The 19,802-nt window shown below is 44.1% G+C and overlaps 1 protein-coding gene across 2 annotated transcripts; it reads right to left on the reverse strand.

Moving 5' to 3' along the window:
- Window positions 1-82: 82 nt before the first annotated feature.
- sh3kbp1 (SH3-domain kinase binding protein 1) lies at window positions 83-19,515 on the reverse strand. Of its 2 annotated transcripts, XM_068343758.1 has the most exons (19): window positions 19,283-19,512; window positions 15,479-15,636; window positions 11,206-11,320; window positions 10,017-10,123; window positions 9,595-9,739; window positions 9,397-9,476; window positions 9,071-9,160; window positions 6,370-6,439; window positions 6,159-6,253; window positions 5,874-5,969; window positions 5,708-5,759; window positions 5,547-5,618; window positions 4,413-4,548; window positions 4,242-4,312; window positions 3,995-4,101; window positions 3,786-3,914; window positions 3,199-3,407; window positions 3,053-3,116; window positions 83-2,534 (listed from the first exon to the last, which is right to left on the reverse strand). In XM_068343758.1, the coding sequence occupies exons 1-19, from the start codon at window positions 19,284-19,286 to the stop codon at window positions 2,496-2,498; spliced, it is 1,839 nt and encodes a 612-aa protein (XP_068199859.1). In that variant the 5' UTR covers window positions 19,287-19,512; the 3' UTR covers window positions 83-2,495. The 2 variants fall into 2 exon arrangements, with proteins under 2 accessions (XP_068199859.1, XP_068199860.1); XM_068343759.1 differs by lacking the exon at window positions 5,547-5,618 and having other exon boundaries at window positions 19,283-19,515.
- Window positions 19,516-19,802: the final 287 nt, after the last annotated feature.

Genomic DNA, 19,802 nt, shown 5'->3' on the forward strand with positions numbered 1-19,802 from the left:
GAATCAGTTACTCTCACTTCTCTTTCTATTCCCTCAGACCATCGATACCCATTTCTGAAAAGCAAACAACTCGGACATACAGTACATAATAGCATCTTTATTACACGGAAATATAAAAGTATACATATTTATCTTGGAGAGAAAGAACCGAGTCAAGAAAACAACCTGCAGCCTCAGTTGTAGAAGTTCTCTCATTGTTGAAAGACAGAAAGATAGACAGATAGATCTGGAGTTGAAAACAGGAAGGCCACAGTGACGGATTGCCATAGATTCTGTGCACACACATAAGGAAGGGAGGCATACAGCCGTACATGCTACCACACATACATGCACACTCACATCGCTGTCGTCCTTTACGCGTGAAATCCTTTTTACCGACTACATTCCTACCCTGTCATTCAGGTAACCCTTTATAACGTCAGATGCACGTGGACAGACGTGGTTTATGGGGTGCGACGCTTCCAGCACAACTAATGTGAGGTTTTGAGTTGTGGAATAAAAGTGCAAAAAGCTAAGAAAGTTAAAATCATACGTTTTTGTAGTGAGGCCTCATCTGGTACCAGTTACATGTCTGACTGGAGTTGTGTGTCATCAATAGGAATATTTATGCTTTTTGGCATTGTTGGAAATATGCTTCTCTGCTTTCTTGCTGACGGGCGAAAAATTTTATGTATGACTCAGTGAAAATGTGAAATGTGAAAATGCCAATCAGCATCTATAACCACAATAAGAATGCAAGTTTGAATTCACCTACATAAAAAGCACAAAATAATACAATTTGTAAACCTTTTTGTGGGACTCCATGAAAGAAGCTATAAACATATTAATTATGGAGGTTCTGTATGAATATTTAGATGCTTCGATCCCCATTCTGTTTTCACGTTAAGCTAAGCTATCGTAACATCACACCATTTTTTTTCTCAAATAAAAATAAAAGACTGGTCAGAAATGAATTACCAGAAAGAAAAACAACTGAGGATAGTAAAATCTTAATATCTCTGCATGTTAATTAAATGTAATAGATGTTTATGCAAGTATTTCTACCTTTGTTTATTAATGCATGAGCAGAAAGTAGATGCAGTGACACACACCTGCCGATAGATGGCAGTAGGTACATACGATTATGGCTGTCCCATTTAGTGCAGCCAAGGGCTTGAATAGCATGATTCTCATAAAATAAAAATAAAAATATGTGAAGTCTTAAAAATTCAGAAGGGACAACTATGAGGCACTTTCACATTGGATGAGATAAAAAAAATTAGTGACTACTCATCAGTGGCTGATGGAGGCGAGCTCTTTTTGGAAGGTAGTGTGGTGTGTTCTACTGTGCTGTGAATATCAAAGAAATCTTTTTTTTATTCTATCTAGAGCCCTTTCAGCCCAGATTTGTGTTTTCTGCTTGTTTAACAACAAACAAAATTTAAAAATTACAAATGTTGAGCTCAAATTAAGAGCAAACGCAGGTGTTAGAGCACTGTTGTGTAGTGGCATCATGCAAGATTCCCATTCTTGCAACTAGGGTTCCATTACCAGGCGGTGCACTTTGTGGAGGTGCCAGTTCACCTCCTGAGAACTACTGAGGTGCCTTTGAGCAAGGCACCGTCCCCTTTATAAGTTGCTCAATGGAGGCACACTACCTTTCTCTATATATATCTGCATGCTTACAGGCCCCGCATGTGTGTGTGTGTGCATGCTCTAGGGGCCAGTACACATACATAGGTGTGTGAAAATAAGCTGTGAATGGAAAAATAATTTCCGCCAAGGGGATAAATAAAGTACATTTCCTTCTCTCTTTCTTCTTTAATCTAATCCCAGCAAGAAAGCATAGAAGCATCCTGGCTAAAGCATTCACCTGACACCTGCAGCATCATGTTCTCATGTCAGTTAATCCAACTGGTAGAGAGAGAAGTTCTTATGTGCTTATAATCCTGTTGTTATAACGGGTGTAATACATCACTGCATTTAAAACGGGACACTGAGAAAAAAGGGTTCAGGACTTTTGTGTTACCAACGTAGCATTAATGCTAACGATGGATCTCAAAGTAAGGGTTTTAAATCTTACTTTACAAAAATGTCCCCACTAGGAATGCTTGTACTGCCGTCCCCATATGGCTGGAAAAGCAAGAATAAACCCAAACACAGATGAGAGGCGAAGGCCACGGAGTGGACACAGAACCAACCGGGCGATGAAGTTCCAACTTCCTCCACACAAAGAAAGAAAAAGTACCGGCGAGGTCATCGTTTAGTGAGTACCGGTGGCGCAGCAAAGCTTTGACAAGGTAGCGGTAAAAACAGAGAAGTGATGTGAGAGTAAAGAGGTGAAGGCAGGATGGTGGGGGGGGAGGCGGAGAGGGAGGGTAGCGACTGTTGAGCTTCTGATGTCGATCGTCACGATCATTTGGCACAGACTTTGTTTCGGCTGAATGTCCCAGCCAGCAGGGAGAATGTTTTCAAGTGCTGCCCTCCGGTGGCGAAAATGAGAATGCATGGAGTCTTCACTTGGACAGGTTCTTCTTTATGTGCTCTACTTCCATCTGAGGAACAAACACCAGAATTTATGGTTCTATTTCAAAGATAACACTTATAGAACATCTGTCAGCACCAAAAGTGACATTTTTAAAGTTTCTTTGTTTCCTGGTTTCAAAAAACAGAAAGTATTAGATTAAATGAAAAAAAATTAAAGCATTTAAAATATTTTAAAATATGACCTATTTTGCTGTATCATCTAAACATTGTTATATTTTTTATTTGTGGAAATATCTGAAGTGAAAAAAAATAATTTCTCTATGGGGATTATTTATTTATTTACAGTTTATGCAAGAAACACTGACAAAATTGAGAAGAGTAATTTCATTTCACTTTAATTCAAATTCAATTCAAAGCCTAAATTATGGGCCTTTCAGGGGTGTCAACATATTTTTGACCACATTCTTGTGTATTGTATAATATGTCATCAGATTTTAAGTCTTATTTAAGACCAAGCGAAAACAACATTTACAATCCTTTCCTTCATAAATAAATAAATCTATTGATTGATTCAAATGAGTCTCACCTGTAAACTAACACGAACCCTCTTCTCTTCGTCCAGCGCGTTGCTCAGTTGCTTCATTTCCTGCCTGACGTTGACAAAAATCACAACATATCAGCAACATGACTCTGATGAACCCACCTACTGGATTTAAAATGAACATAACGTACCTGTGCTGGCTCTTCAGCAGCTCCACAGAGGCCCTCAGGTCTCTCAGCTGGTTCCTGAGTTCCTCCAGTGTGGGGGAGTTCACAGGTGAATGCCGTAGCTCGGGGGAGGGGCTCAGACCCGAGGAGGAAGACGGGGAAGCCGAGCGATTGCTAGAGTTTGGAGTCAGGACGGAGGCTTTGGCGAGCAGTGGTGCTTTACTCTCAGGTGCCTGAGCATAAAAATGGAGACACTCTGTCATTTGTAAAATTTAAAAATGATCGTATTTCCCCATAGAAATGAGATCCAGCTTTGAGATGCAAGATTATGGAAATGAAACCAAAGTTAGAGCAGCAAACACACAAAAAGTGTGAAAAGTGTTGATAAAAATGGAAATTTCAAATAAAAAATCGCCACCTGTGCACTTTTTAAATTGCATTTAGTATTAAATTTTCTTATAACATCCAATATTTACCAGAAAGTATTGTTTTTGAAGGATAAAAAACAGGATACACACTTTGAACAGCTGAAAACATAAAAATATGTGTGGTGCTGCCATCTTCTGGTGGGAATAAGTAGTGCAAGGGGAGAACAGTGATTGAGGACGTACAGCGATGATGGGAACTCCTTTCCTCAAGGAAACTTCTGCAGATCTGGTCTCCGGCTCTTCCTTCCCTCGCTCCTTCTCCTTCCTCTCCTCCACTTTGGGGGGGTCCAGCTCGGCACTGGACAGCGAAGACTGCAAGACAGGAAGTTTGTTTCATGTCTCACAACCAATCCTGGACTAATGCAAAGGTGCATCAGGTCAAACGCCCTCACTGGCGTGATGATCTGTGAGCGAGGTCGGCGGTCTGTCACTCGGGGTCGCGACGCCGTCGGATGACTCAGCTTCTCCATCGACGACACCACGGCGTCCAGATCCACGTCTGCAAAAAAAACCCAAACAAACGCAAATATAAAAACAAAAACTATCAGATAAATTAAAACAAAAAAAACCGCACACAGCGAGTCGCTAAAGGACCATATCTACACCTCATTGGTCGTCACTGCCGTCAGTCAAACTCACCAGTGTCATGTGACCTGTCAGAGGCGGACTCTGGGGTCGAAGCCCTGCCCTCAAACTTGGGGCTTTCACACCTGAGCAGGTAAACCACACGTCAACATTAGGCTGAATTCGCTCTGTGGGGGGGGGGGGTCCTTTTTTCATGAAAGTGTGTGTGAGTGTGTGTGTACTGACGCTAAAGTGGGCGGTCTCTCGGGTCGCCGTGGGGGTTGAGAGGAAGAGGAGGAGCTTGTCTTTGGGGGGAGGGGTTTCTTAGGAAGATTACATGGTAGAGAGGGCTTGGGGATGTCTCCAACCTTCACATCTTCACCTACACACACACACACACACACACACACACAAAATCATAAAAATACTCACGGATGTTCAAAAATAACTGCGAGACAAAACGCATGTAGACGTGGAGGCGTGACACAAACACACACACATGCGTCTAGGATGACGAAAGCAAACCCAAGAAGGATGTTAAAGGGTAAAAACTGGAGGAGAAGAAGCTTCTGGAGTCGCCCAAGGGTTAAAAAGACAGAAGAAGAAGAAGGGCAGGTGTCAAAGTGTGGATAAGATTTATAAGAACTATGTCTGGTTTGGGTTTCATTTGCTCAAAGGAGGGATATTTCTGATATTTCATGGGACAAGTGAGAAGAGATGAGAGGTTCTAGTTTGGTTTTAAATTTAAACCTGTTCTTGGACAGATTTGTAAAAAATAAAATAGAAAATTCTAACAAAACAACAGTTTTTTAAGTGTCATGTGTTTGTTATTCAGGGATTCTTACAAGGGTTGTCTTCTTTTACATTTCTTCACCGGTCTGAGACCACAAATGATCAAGATATCAATATTTCACAAAAAAGAAAGAATAAAATTAATTTGCGTGTAAAAACACGTTGTTATTGGAACTCATTTAAAATACGTATTCTCACTCGGATCAAATGTTGTGAATCAGGAATTTCCATATTGTTTGAATATTTCTCTCTGGATGATTCTGTTTGTTTTGCACAATGAAGTTGGTTTATCTGTCGCACCGGCTTCCTGTTCCACACACACGCCGATGACACCAACTCTTCAAGGAAAGCTTTGTTCTCTACAAAGAAGGACCAAAACCCTGCAAGTATTTTGTGTCTCTGCTGCTCTTGTGTGAAGGTCAGAGCCTCCGCCCCTGATGGGAGCTCTGTTTCTGAATGAAAAGCATCATCCGAGCTCAAATTCATGTTGGAAGCTCTTCAGCAAATATAAAAATGATTAATACAAAGCGTGTTAGTATTATGTAAGGATTCAGGAGCTGCAAAGGGCCCAAGCGGTCTGCGCTGTACCTCGGTCCTGGTCTCTCTGGGGCAGATGTTCAGGTCGTTCAGGAGGAACCTTCTTGATCTCTGACTTTTTCTCTACAGGTCAGATTTTACAGGGTTCTGTAAGTTCCGTCAGAACTTACAAATACCAGAGGAGAGTAAAAGGACACGAGGCGTTTCCGTACCTGTGGCGGGTTTAGCCGAAGGCGCGCTGGGAGGAGGCGGTTTCTTTGGTCTCTAGAAACACAAACGGACACAAAAAAAACGATCAGGTCACGCTTCAGGAATGTAGCGTCTCCTCGACAGTCTCTTCACGCTCGACCGACAGCTTCGTCATCGCGCCGGCCTCACCTCTTTCTCCACTTCTAGCAGCTTGACGAAGTTGTCGGGGAAGACGCCTTGCCTCCCTCCGATCTCCCCCATCCACCAGCCGGCGTCGGCACACTCCTGAAAGGACCATCAGACACTCTGAAGCATCACTTAGGAAGCTCCATTTAACGCGAACAGGGATGCAAATTTCATCTCATGGGCGCAAACAAATCGAACAAACCAATTTATGCAAACGCAAGAAGAAGCACAGCAAATACAGACATCTATAAGCCCCGATCTGCACACACACACACACACACGGATTACCTTGGTGATAATATTGACGATGTCGCCCTCTTTGATTGACAGCTCATCTTCATTTTGTGCTTCATATGGAAAGAGGACTTTGCACTGCTCCCGCCCTGGCGAGAGAGAGAAAACTACACGTCTAAGAGAAGAACGGAGGAGTTGAGAAAAAGCTAAAAGTCACAAAACGCAAACACGAACTGAAAGAAACGGTAAAACTGCAGAAACTCACCTTTGGCTTTGCTGTCAGGTTCGGTCTTCATGGTTTCCGAGGCGACGCTCGATGCTTTCCCCTCGTTGGCCTGAGAGACGCACAAATAGAGAAACAGGATTCATCCTCCAAAAAGAATAAAATATGAACCAAACAACGTCACAGTTCATGATAAGAGCTGCTGATTCAAGCCAGTCAGGATTTAATTGCTGCTAGAATTAAGAAGAATGTGCCAAAAAAAAAAAGGGATTATGTTTAAAATTAAATAAACTTCCTGAATGAAAGGCTAGAAAATAAAATCACAATAATTACATTTAAAAATCTAATTTCTCTGGTGAACAGCGGCGTCCTGCAGATCCAGTCTAGTCGGATAATTAAGTAGATGAAGCACAAGAAACACAGACTGGGTGAGGAAGCACGAGTGTGTGTGTGTGTGTGTGTGTGTGTGTGTGTGTGTGTGTGTGTGTGTGTGTGTGTGTGTGTGTGTGTGTGTGTGTGTGTGTGTGTGTGTGTGTGTGTGTGTGTGTGTGTGTGTGCATGTGTGTGTGTGTTTAAAAGTGTGTGTGAGCTGTTAAAGGCGCCGTTGTGTTCCGGCTGGAGTGGATCCCTCGACAGTGTTTGTGGAACCAGGGTGACTCTTCCACAGGAAAACACACACACACACACACACACACACACACATGCACAAACACACAAGACCCGGTCTGTGCCGAACACACACACAGCTCTGTTCTGTCCGGCCCCTCCCCCACCAGCTTCACCCACCCCCCCATAATGAGACCCATGTGGGGCCACCAGCAGCGAGACATCACCACAGCATCACAGATATCACGAGTGTTAGGTTATATATTTTATATTTTATAATCATATAAAGGCTCGGTCTGCTGTGTCAGCGTCATTACACAAATTTAGGCTTCATTCAGAAACATCCGTTAGAATAAAAAAAAAAAAAAACTTGATGCAGAAATAATGTCTTGAGTCATGTGATCCAACTGTGACTCAAGGAAAAACACAAAAATACTTCATTTAAAGGATGATTGAACTCTTATTTCTAATCAGAATAATCACAGATAATTGTTAATGAAGATGATTTTGACCTTTTTTCTTTTACATTCCTGCTTAATGTGAAGCACTTGAAAACTAGACTTGAAGCAGACCCAAACCAAACACCCACATTTAATACTTTCCTCCGCCTCAGGGATCTGCTTCCTCTCCTCGCTGTCACAAAGTCCACTTTTGTTTCACGCTTAAAGCTCAGCTGATCTCCAGGCGGCGTGACTTTGACTCACCAGAGAGAGAAACAAAAAATAAATGAACTCGATTCCTGTTTTTTCACGCGTGAAAGCCGGACGTTCAAACAACATCCACAGAGAATAAGAACGTCTGCAGCCGACGAAGGAGCCGCTGACCTCCACGTTCAATCGGGAGGTTGACGTGGCTTAAACATGACTCAGCAAACACACACACACACACACACACACACTCCAGGATGGAGACTCTGACACCTCCTCCAGAGCCTCATTAGAGCGAAGGAGACGCGTCTGGCTGTAAAGTAACATGAAAGCCTCCGACTCAGCAGGAGAAGCTGACGGACTTCCTCCAGAGCGAACGCTCGCCGGTACGTCTGCAGGAGGAAGAGGAGGAGGAAGAGGAGGAGGAAGAGGAGGAGGAGGGTTTTGGGTTCCTCACATATTCAGTTTTGTTTTTTAGTTTTTATTCCATCTCATTTTTCCGCCTCGGTAACGTTGGCAGTGTCGCTTTCCCCTCGGTGAGTCTCGGGTTCGGTGTTCCTGCTTTCGTACAGGAAGTGGATTTCTGTAAAGGTCATCGACTCAAGTCGTACCGCAGAAGTTTTCACCAAGGGTTTTGTGTCTGTTGGGCTTCAAAATATGTTTTAAAAGTGTATTCAGGACTAAAAACAATACAGAGACACATTTCAATCCCGCTACTGGCTTCTAGTCACCAAGATACTTGAATTTACAGCTAATTTAAACCTGATATTTGCATTAAATCTGTCTGTGTATTTCCATATAAATACACTGTTGGATTTCCCGACAAATAATAACAAGAACGAATAATTTAATGATTTCAGGGCAAAACAACCCTTGAATTTGTGTTTTGAGCATCAGCGGACACACAATTCTCCTCAGTCTCAGTTTCTGCTTCATTTTTTTTAAAAATCCGAGCAGAAAAAGCGTCACTGAGTAAAAGTGAAACACGAGGCTGAAGCCTGACGCTCACGTGAAAACAGTGGAAACAGAGAGAACGTGAGCCTACCGTCCTCTCCTCCGGTTCCAGTTCAACACAGACAGACAGACGGACGGACGGACGGACGGACGGAGCTCTGGCGGCGGTTGGATGAAGCCGTGTGTGTTTGAGTCTGAGAACGCCGGCGAAGCGCTGGAATACCTCCCTCCTCTCTCCCTCTCTCCGTCTGCCCTGCGGTGCTCTCACTTCTGCTTGTCAAATCCCTGCAGAGTGTGTGTGTGTGTGTGTGTTTGTGTGTGTGTGTGTGTGTGTGTGTGAACATTGAAACCACTTCCTGTGCTGTAAAAACAGCTGAGGAAGAGGAGGAGCAAAGGCAGACACTTCCTTCCCTTGCTAATAACAATGCAATGATGAAAGTCCCAGAAAAAGATGCATGAGGTAATTGCATCCATTGTATGTGTGTGTGTGTGTTTGTGCGTGTCTGTGTGTGTGTGTGTGTGTGTGTGTGTCTCACCTTGTCCCCCTCTGAGTCCACCTCCATGGATCGTGGTCTGAGCTTGATGGGCTGGTCTTTAAAGATGTCCCCGAAACCGAACCCTCGGATCTGCGGTGGACAAACGATAAACTCTGAAATCAAGGAACATTTCCTAAAAAATAAAAAATAAAAACTTTAAGTGCCTTAATGTTTGCTTCCAGAAGCATCTCATTGCTAATATTTATATTTCAATCTAAATAAACGGATTAAACGTGGTCCATCTGTGCAGACGAACGTAGCGCTTCGTGCAGGATCACATCCTGCAGCCTGATTGGCTAGAATCTGAGCTGCATCCCATCCTTTACCTTCTTGGGTTGGATTTCTCCTGACCCTGTTTCTGAGCGACTCTCCCCTGCATCACTTTCACTGCTGGGGCTGTCCTTACCTACAAAACAGAAAACACAACACACGTGACGTTCACTGCAAACGTACCTCAGTTCCATCTTTTGTTAACCGAAATATAAATCAACGGAGGATGGAACATCCGATTGGCTGAGACTCACTTGTGCGGCTGCCCCGCGCCTCCTCCTGTGAGGCGGGCGTGTCTACGGAGGGCGTGTCTGAGTCCGGCAGGACCTCTCTGGTGAAATTGGAGGGAAACATTCCGGTCTTCCCGTTTAGCATTCCTTCCCACCATCCCTCCTCCACCTGAGCGCACGGATAAACACGCGTAAACATACACACTAACCAGAGATGGACCCAGTACCGACAGAACACACTCACCATCACGTAATTATAAGTGAGGAAATAAGGCATCAGCACCCTCTGGTGGACAAACTACGCTACGGCATCCCCATCTCTGACACCACCAATCAAATATTTGTGTTTTTTATAACCTATATATTTATAGATTGACCTGCTAAAATGACAAATGTTCCCCTTCAGGCCTTTAGCGTTCATGTATGTAACATGTGACGTGTTTTACCTCTCCTATGATCTCAATGACGTCTCCAATTTTCAGCTCCAGCTCGTCCTCATGTTGAGGCAGGTAGCTGAAGGCCGCTTTACACCTCCGCTTACGGATCTGTTCTCCTGTAGCCCATACCCCACACACACACACACACACACACACACACACACACACACACACACACACACACACACACACACACACACACACACACGCACAATTAGCTCACACACTCATCTATAATCTCTGATTTACAGAATGATTCCACTGACTTATTAAAAGCCCTCAAAGAGGATGAGTGACATCACTGACCTTTAACCTTTCAAATGGAGGATGCTTTTATTATTATTATTAAGTAGTACGGACACTAAATAGATCACATTGCCCTTGCAGTTGTTTGTCTTCCAGTCATTAGTCTCATTATTACTCTTGGATTATCCCTGTTTGTAGAACTGCGATTCCTCTTCTGTCCACAAGGTGTCGCACTTCGTCACGTTAAACTGAACACAGTGGAGGAAGTATTCTTTCATTGGATTAATTATTAGTTTAAATTCTTACTATACTAAAATTGTGGTCTTTAAAATTTTTAAAATGACAATCCAAAAAAACTTAAATATATGAAAATAGGAATTAATTCATCATTAAATCATTAAAAGTCATGCATCTGTGTAAAATCAGGATTTTAATGTAATCGGTTACGGTTACGGTCATTGGTTATGGGGTAATGTATTATTATTTACCTTTAATAGGAAAGTAACTCATTAATATTTCACTACGGATGAATCTGATTATAATTATCCTGCTCAATAAGGTTGCTTTGATTGAAGTTCAAAGGTCATCGCATTTGAAAGTAAAGATGTATGTCCAACTCAGTGTGAACCTTAAAATGATTAAAATCCAAATCCAAAAACAGCATTTAATAGCATTTAAGATGTCAGAATCATGAAAGTTTGATGTATTAAAAAGTATTAAAAGTATTTCTTCTTTATCGGTGCAACAGAAGTAGAAAACACGTCAGATTTGTTCTTGAGTAGCTGGAGTTACATTCCTCCACCCTGAATGTGAGCGTCTTAACATGTTCAAACGGAGGGGAACTCGTGACCCAATCCTTCTCCACACTAATAGGATCTATGTGGAGACTTAAAGCCAACTATTGACCACCGATCGATGCATGAATGCGTGTCTGTGTGAGCAAGTCGAGCACCTTTCCTGGCCGGTCGGATGCTGGAGTCGGACACGGGGCTGGCTCTTCCATTGGAAAGGTCCGATTTGATCACGCTTGCCTGTCCTCCATCCCTCTTTGGCTCCTTCTTGATCTCCTGCAGAGATGGAGGAAGAGTGGGAGGAAGAAGAGGTGAGGAAGATGGATCTAATTCATGTGTGTAGAATCTGACTTCAGAAAAATACAGCCAGTGAGTTCGATCAAAGGGAAACGCTTGTCACACAACGGTCAAGTGACTCACACAGAACCATAGATAACATCAAGATCAAGCTGTTAAAAATATAATTTTCCACTTCAATCGTGAAAGTTGCCACGGCAACAATCTTTGATTATTATGATAAAGAAAAAAAAAGGACAAATTCTCGACTAAGTTTGATGAAAAATGACAAAATTATGAAAGAAAAGCAAGAAAAAAAGTAACGGAGAATAAAATACAAAATATACTCAAATTTCTTTTATTTACTATCATTATTTATTGTTTACCTGCCGTGTGACTACTATGAAACTTAGTTTTAAGAAATAGTCATGACTAAAATATTCCTAAATGCAAATAATTCCTGTAAATTTGAGGCTTTATTGTTGTTGTTTTATCCAATAAATCCAAATCCGATCCATCACACACTGAATCTCATCTCCGTAACCTTGGCGACCCTCGCTGCTGTAACCACAGACGACCAGACTGAATCACCGCTGAACGTCCCTGAATCACTGACAGACGGATCAGCAGCCAGACGGCCAACAGGAAGACGTTCCTCACACACACACGGATACCCGGGACAACCGGACGTGACGCTCACATCCCTCCTCCACGCTGGTGGTGAAGCCGTGTCGTCATTCCGGGCCTGTGGCGGACGGGCCCGACCACGCTGACTCATCAAATCCAACCCCTTAAACAAACGGGAGTTGAGTGTGGACCTGGCGTGGCCTGAAAAACCTCAAAAAACCTCTGAGAGCCCAAAATATCAGTGAGGACATGTTTCCTCGACGACATCCGAAGCTCATCCTCGGTAAAGAAGTCGTTTTTGGAAACCAAGGAGAAGCCGGAGAATTAAATCAGGGAGAGGGGGGGGGGTTTGAGCAGAACAAAAGGAGATTCACCTTCTGGGTAGTTGAGAGGATAATTAAATTCTGATGACAGGAAGTGACTGATTAAACTTCATGACAGAGAAGAAATGAGGCCAGATGTTTCCCCTGGCTCGCTTACAGTCCGTGTGCTGCGTTCAGGAAATCAGGAAAATTCACAATCGGACAAAATCATCTGAAGCACACTCGAGCAGGACTTGGCTTTACATTAAAATCCCGTTCTATCCTGATTAACATATTTTAATAAGTCATTTACTTCTGTATGTGAAGGTTCTGGAAACATTAGTGAAGTAAAAACGTTAAAGACGTCTCTAATATTAGATATTAACCCCATGACTCCAAGCTTTATCAGAGGTGATTGGCTATTGATGTGGCCAATCATCAGGTTGGAAATTCCCACATTGCACGCAGCATTGGGCTAAAACAAGCTAACACGCCCATGTGGTTATGCATTTAGAATGCAGACACGACTTCCTTATTTCCACATTTAAACATGGACGTTAGCTTCCTGTTTAGCTCTGCAGCAGCTATATATAATAATTAACTAATAGGTCATAAAACACATTTAATGCTGCATGTTCATGTCTGTTAATGGTCAACAGTCAATCTAAAAATATTAATTATCGCTGCATTGATGTATAAGAATTGGTGAAAATATGTAGATTACATTTTTTTCATTTTTTTGTAGATTACTTTTTTTTTTTTCTTCATTTTTCACTTTTTCATTTATGATTTCTGTCCACTGTTAGCAGCTCTGCTAAGTAGGCTAATGCACTGCTAATGTGCATCCAGGAAAAAAACAGAAGAAGAAAGCACCAACATTGATTCTGCAGCCGGAGTGCCTTTAACCGGATTCATGCATTTTCCACTACAAAAACAGACAAAGACACACACTTTCATTCACAAAACCCACTACACACACAGATCCACTGAACCTACAGGGGGGAAAAAGTCACTTTTAAATTATGAAATCCACATTGCACATGCCGGCCCACGCAAAAAACCCACAGCGGTCATTTTGTGAGCTGCAGCTTCCTGTTGTTGTTGTTGTGTTTTAATGACTTGTGAAGCAGAGGCGTCGTTCAAAAGCTGCTCGGCTTCACGCTTCGTGAAAAAAAACAAAAAAACTGCAGCATGAATTCTTCAATCCGTCTGCTGTCGGCCCGTTTTAAATAATCAATGTGAACACATCTTAAACGGGAGACCGCGGATCTCCCAGGCCTTCCGGTTCTACTTGGACGGCGTTCCTGCTATTCCTCCTGTGGGGGTCGAGGGGGTGAAGAGGAGAGGAAGACGACAGGATTCATCACATCTGAGCAGGAAACACCTGCGTAATGTACACGCAGTGGCCGAGGCCGTCCGACAGCAAGTATGTAGTTTACACTGGAACGCTGGACCGCTGACGTTTCCTCACAGCGCTACGTAGCGCAGAGGCCAACGAACGACGACGCCTACAAGTTGGAAGAAATAAAAAGGCTCTGCTTGCAAAATACAAGGGAACCTTGACGCAAAATACTACTTCCCCTTGGCATGAACCCGTCCTTATTGCACAATTCTGCTCACTTGTCAGACTGATTCAACAGGAAGGCTTTGGCAGGAGCCCGGAGTGTGTTGTAAAAACTTACAGGCCTTTTTGTTTTAGTTTGTATTCAAGTGGATTTTTCTTTTTGGAGCAAAAGAGCTCAAAGCAAATTTAGACATTTGCTGCTTTTCCATATCCTAGCAACTTTAAATTATATTTGGTAAAATTCAGTTTATTATGAGCACATCTCTGATGGTAGATCTCGGTTAATGCTAACACAACAGTGAGAATCCTCCGGTACGACTTAATTTAAAAGTTTTCGAATCTCTGAATGCTTTCTATAAGCTATAAAAGTCCTGATCACCAATATCCAATCAAAACAGCACATCTGAAAAGTGCTCCTCACTCAAACCAGCTGCTCAAACCAAACCATTTCCATCTTTCTTCGCATCACGTCGCAGCTTGTGATTCTAATTCGCGACACCTACGCGTCTGAATCGATGAATCGGTTCATAGATGGTGCACTCAGATGCACTACGCTACACTTTTGGTTCGCTAACGGAGTTATCCGTATTAAATTTAATACAGAATGCTCTCTGGTGCCCCCGGTGGCCATTGGGACCCTCTGCAGCTGCTGAAGCGTCGCTGCAGCTCTGGTTGCTTCAATAAACCTGGAACAGTTTTAAATGTTGGAATAATCCATGTTGGGGGTTTGGGGTCGGGGTGGGGGGGGTTGACACTTCCTGTCCCCTTTCCAACCTGTTCCTACACACACACACACACACACACACACACACTCCTCCCTACACACACACACAGGCATTCATCAGCATTGCAAAGCTTCATGTCACGGCTTCCCATAACTGCAGTCTTGTGACGGAGCCGGTCTGGTATTACTGCATTACTCACAGCCCCCCTCCACCTCTCTTCACACCCCCACCCCCCAACCCCGTCAGACGGCGTCCACCGACCGCCGTCCGGTTCCCTCACAGTCAGCACAAACAAAGACGAAGGAATGAAACGTTAAAACTGCTTCAAAATCCATCAGGATCGTCTGAAAATTCTATTTTGGGAACTCAAATGAACTTATTGATCAATCCGCCTCTTTACGGAGGTCACTTCCAGTCAGGATGACGAAAATCCGACTTTTTATGAAGAAGACGTAGAAGGAAAAGTTGTTGGGAGAGGAGGAAGAGCAGATCTAAACGCGGCTGTTTACACGGCTCGCCCAGGAATGAGAAACACGAGCGTGGACGAGGAGGTGCAGCGCCCGCCGATCACTTATCGGCCCTTGTTTTCCATACAAGAACCACATCATGAACGCTTTCATGAGGAAATGATGAGAATCACATGCGTCTACCCGATCCCAGATGAGGACATGCAGGAGGTCTGGAGCAGAGCTTCTCCACCGCCGCCATCATAAAAACGCTTATTAACACATTTTCTGTTGGCTTTCCTTTGGATCTGACGTCCATCTGTCTTCTTTTGTTCTAAACCTTACCTCTTCTTCTACTAATTGAATAAAACCGTGCTTCCTGGCACTGCTGCGATTTACTGAGGGCCTCTGGTGGGATTATGAGGTGACCATGAGGGGAGAGGGAAACAGAAAGAGAGATTAAAGTTGGGGGGCTGACCACTGAGATTACTCACCCTGACGAAGTTATCCGGGAACAGCCCCCTGCGTCCGCCCAGCTCCCCCTCCCACCATCCTCCGTCGTCCCGTCGGATGTTCGCGATGATGTCGCCCACCGTCAGGCTCAACTCATCGTCCTGCTGGGCCTCATAATCGAACTCCACCACGGCCTCCACTGACAAGAGAGCAGACACAAAGGCGAAGCAAGAGCGTTAATAAAGGAACGGTGGCATCCTGAAGAGGTGCGACATCGCTCTATGTTTACTATCCGATTATTTATTGATTCAAAAAATGGAAGTGAAAAACAGAAGGAGCATCGCTGCTGATGAGAAGATTATAAAGATGTATGAAATTGAAATTAGTAGGAGGAAGAGAGATTAAAACTGAACCAGAAATAACCCCAAATGTCACATACCATAATCGTAATCTTTATTATTTGCTTGGAATTTCGTGGAAAAGTCTGAGCAAAGCTAAAACTAACCACACAAAACCTACGCAGAAGTTTTCACCTAAACAGATTGAATAAACAGATTAAATAGTCTTTGCAATACAATTAAAGAGATTAATGTTGACACATATAGTCAATCAGAATCTTTTCAGGAAGAGTTGGGAAACATAAAACCAGCTGAAAATGTGACCAAAGTTGCACAACTTGTGAGTTTGTGCAGAAGAAATGAACATTATGTTGAAATGATGAGTAGAAAACAAAACAGGAAATCCTGTTTTATTCAAATCACATTGAAGGCATTACTGGAAACAACCCCGATTTTAACCCGTATGCAAACACCCCCCCACACGTCAGCTGACTGAACGCATCGACTCACAAATCCCTGTTTAAACTGTGTGTGCAGCCAAACCAGGGGTGGGATGGGAGAGTTTTAGGGGTGGTAACCATGGGAACAACGGTATAAAGGGGTAGCTGTGACTCAGACGGGAAGGCTGTGCCTCCCCAGACCGATCCCTCGATCGTTTTCACCCACCAGCCCACGTCAGTCAGGAACACGCCGGCCGGCGAACACGACGACAGCTTGTGGGCGTGCGACAGGGAGCGCGTCCCCCCGAGCAACGAGGAGTGAAGCTAAGAGTGAGGCGAGGTTAGCGCCACATGGGCTCTGAGAGCAGATCCGAACGGAGCTGACACAGCAGGAACGTGGTAAAGAATCACCACCGACACAGCAAAGGAAGCTGGAATGATGCGATAAATTCATGGATAATTGTACACAGGTAGTCCTCAAGATACGAACATCCGACTTACAAACGTTTATAGATACGAACAACCGCCCGCCACCAAGTCTGACTCCTGTAGTCCACATTCCTGCCTCAAATGACCTCAAACATCGATTATAAATTGGAATTTGATAAATAATGACTTACTTACGAACAACCTCTCAGAACCAGTTGTGTACGTATGTCCAGGATTATCTCTATTACATCAAAACACTGGTGACATTTTAGATTTTGAAGTCTGATTTTGCCTCTGGCCACCGCTGACTACAAAAAACACATTGGTGAGTCACAGCGTTAGAGAAGGGCACTTATTTTATCCGACATTATAATTCTTATCCTATTTTTGCCTCCTATTTAAAGTGCAGTTGATGGGTTCCACCAATACTCGCGTGAAGAGCTTCTAAACCACCTTCCTTTAGAAGGACAATAAAGATTCTAATAGGAGTTTCTTCTTCTAGTTTATCACCTTGAACTGCACAGATGTGAACACCATAAACACACAAAAAAACCCCCAAAAACAAATATTTGAGGCTCAATAACTTCAAGAAAATATGGAAAAATTACCTGAGGCTTCATAGTGAGAAACTTTACCACCATTCATGCCGACAGACGAGAAGCCAGGAAGATAACGTTAGACGAAATATTTAAAAAGTTGGGAGACAAAACCAAACTCCCACACAAGTGGTCAACACACACACACACACACACACACACACACTTGCAGGAGAGGAAGTGAGCGTCCTCTGCACAGCTGCGCTCGGTTTAGATAAGGGGGAACCTGCAGCCCCGACTCCACCGGGCCCTGCTGACATGTCTCTGCTTCACGCCGGACCTGTGCTTCAGGGACGTTTCAGCCATGACGTCAGGAAGGAGCAGCTGCCGGTTTGTGTCGGTGAAACATTCACGCTGGAGCGCAGCCCACCGGGAGACAAAGCACCCCCCCCCCCCCCAATTCCAACTGCAGATCGGATCACAGACCCAACCAGAGTGTTCCCTCATTAAAGGAATATTCCGTCAATGGAGTCAGGGACGGCACAAAGCAAGAAAGAGAGACAGTTTTTCATTTCCAAGTGAGGAAAAAAAATACCACAAGTTGTTTTTTTTCCTCTTTCTGTAACACCGATGATAGAGGAACTAATCTCTGCATAACTTGAATGTTTCTGCAAATGTCATGAAGTAAACCCTTCAGCTTGTGACTGACTGAAGGTCACTGTTATTCACCGATGAAGCCGCATCCTTGAAATGGCACATTTGCAGAAAGTTATGCGCTGATAAGTGTTTCGCTTTGTCTCATTTATTGTTCGTCAAAGCTGAGAAAAAGAAAACAGCCAAAGCGACAAGAAAAGAGGCCGGTGGTGCTGAACCGCCGCTGTTTGCTACGAGATAACGTAAAAAAATAGGCCTCAGTCGAATGTTTCTTTGAGGTGAAAACACTCCGAGGTAACTTTATGGTGTTAAATCGAATGGGATTGAACACAATTTCTTTTCTACCATCCTGTGTGAGCGTCACAACGGGCGACGGCAAAGAATCCCTAGTAGGAGAGGTCGTCGAGCTCCAACAGGGAGCTCCATAACTCCCAAACAGAGGGCGGGAGCGACCGCCATGAAACGGTGAAATCAAATTTATCAACTTTTGATCCTTTATGAACTGCAGCCCGCTGCAAAAACATGGAACTGAAACGTCGTTGTTGTTATTTTTATTTTTTTGTAAATTTTTGAAACCATACAATCGAGGGGCCGCCGTTGGTCGCAAAGAAGAGGGTCTTCGTTGAGGTGTTATTACACGATCGCTCTGTAATAACAACGTGGGGTTAGTGATTAAAGCACCCTGATAAACCAACCATGTAAGGGGACCACCAGGGGCCCCTGTTGGGCCCGCAACTAATTCCTAATTAGGTGATCACGTGATTAAACATGAAACGGATCACGTGACTAAACATTCACACCTCGTGAAGGCGTGAGGTGACTCTCTGCAGATCCGCATCCGCAGATTTAGCGTGAAATAAACATGTAAAGAAAATTCCAAATATGGAGAGATTTAAAAGAAAAGTCTTTGATTGGCTCCTTCTGCTCTAAACCTGCAGCCACTTTTCTTTTTTAATATTAATCCATGATGGAGCAAACAGCGCACAGGCTGTTGGGGGACGGTGAGAGGAATGTCACAGCCGGGCCTGTTTTCCCAGAGCTGGGGGGGGGGGTCACAAACTGTATAGGCTAACACAATGGACCCGACAGAGAGTGAATGCAAACGTGTCAACATCTGCAACTCATCAATGTAACCGGCTGCTGTCCTCCAATCGGTCCCCGCACGGCCGCCCCGCACCGCCCCGCACCGCCCCGCACCGCGCGTCTTTCCAGTCATGAATAACGCCGTCAAAACGCGAGTCATCCGCGGTCACTTGGTGGAACAGCTCGGCTGAATGAGATTGAGGTGAGGCAAAGGGGAGGAGAGGGAGAATGAAGGGGGAGGCAGAAACGCGGCGACGCATCTGGACCGGGCGTTCGTTCCAGATGCGCAAAAGGCGCTCCGGGGGGGGGGGGTTATTTTAGGGCATTCCCCAAATTATAAGCGAAGGAAAAACGGCGCGTCTCACCCATTTATGTGTCCCAGTGTGCCGACGGTGCTTCTACGGGGCTGGTCGGTTCGTTTCAGGTAGTGAGGGGGCTTCCTTAAGGCGGGTTTTGACCGAGCCTCCAGCCTCCTGCTCGCACCAGAGATCCGCTACAGCCGCGCTGAAACGGGAGGAGCGTCGGATGAAACCATATTCCTTCCTCTTTTTCTGTCCGGTGACACAACGGGGGAGGCAGGACGAGGAGCCAGAGAACGGAAAGGCTCTGATGAACAAATCTCTCTCTCTCTCTCTCCCCCTCTCTCTCTCCCCCTCTCCCGTTGCCTTCAGGTGCGCTGCGTAAATTTCGGCTCCAGTTCAATTTGCATTTTCATCAGAGGCGCACACGCACGACAGCAGCGTGACGCATGGCGCACGCAGAGCAGATGGTGGCGACGCAAATACTCTGTGTTTTGGGACAGTGTAATTCAATACTCAGAGTAAGCTGTTCTATAATTGACATTTTGATTTCAATAATCTGCCTATAAAATTATAATTTAATTAG

Source organism: Antennarius striatus, chromosome 20 (genome assembly GCF_040054535.1).
Source record: "Antennarius striatus isolate MH-2024 chromosome 20, ASM4005453v1, whole genome shotgun sequence".
Taxonomy (NCBI): domain Eukaryota; kingdom Metazoa; phylum Chordata; class Actinopteri; order Lophiiformes; family Antennariidae; genus Antennarius; species Antennarius striatus.

Excerpts from the sequence above, each read along its gene's own strand:
- sh3kbp1 (XM_068343758.1), bottom strand. Across the intron at positions 9,477-9,594 it reads GGCGCGGGGCAGCCGCACAA|GTAAGGACAGCCCCAGCAGT; the intron begins GTGAGTCTCAGC and ends TCTGTTTTGTAG. Across the intron at positions 4,549-5,546 it reads CCAGAGAGACCAGGACCGAG|GTGAAGATGTGAAGGTTGGA; the intron begins GTACAGCGCAGA and ends GTGTGTGTGTAG.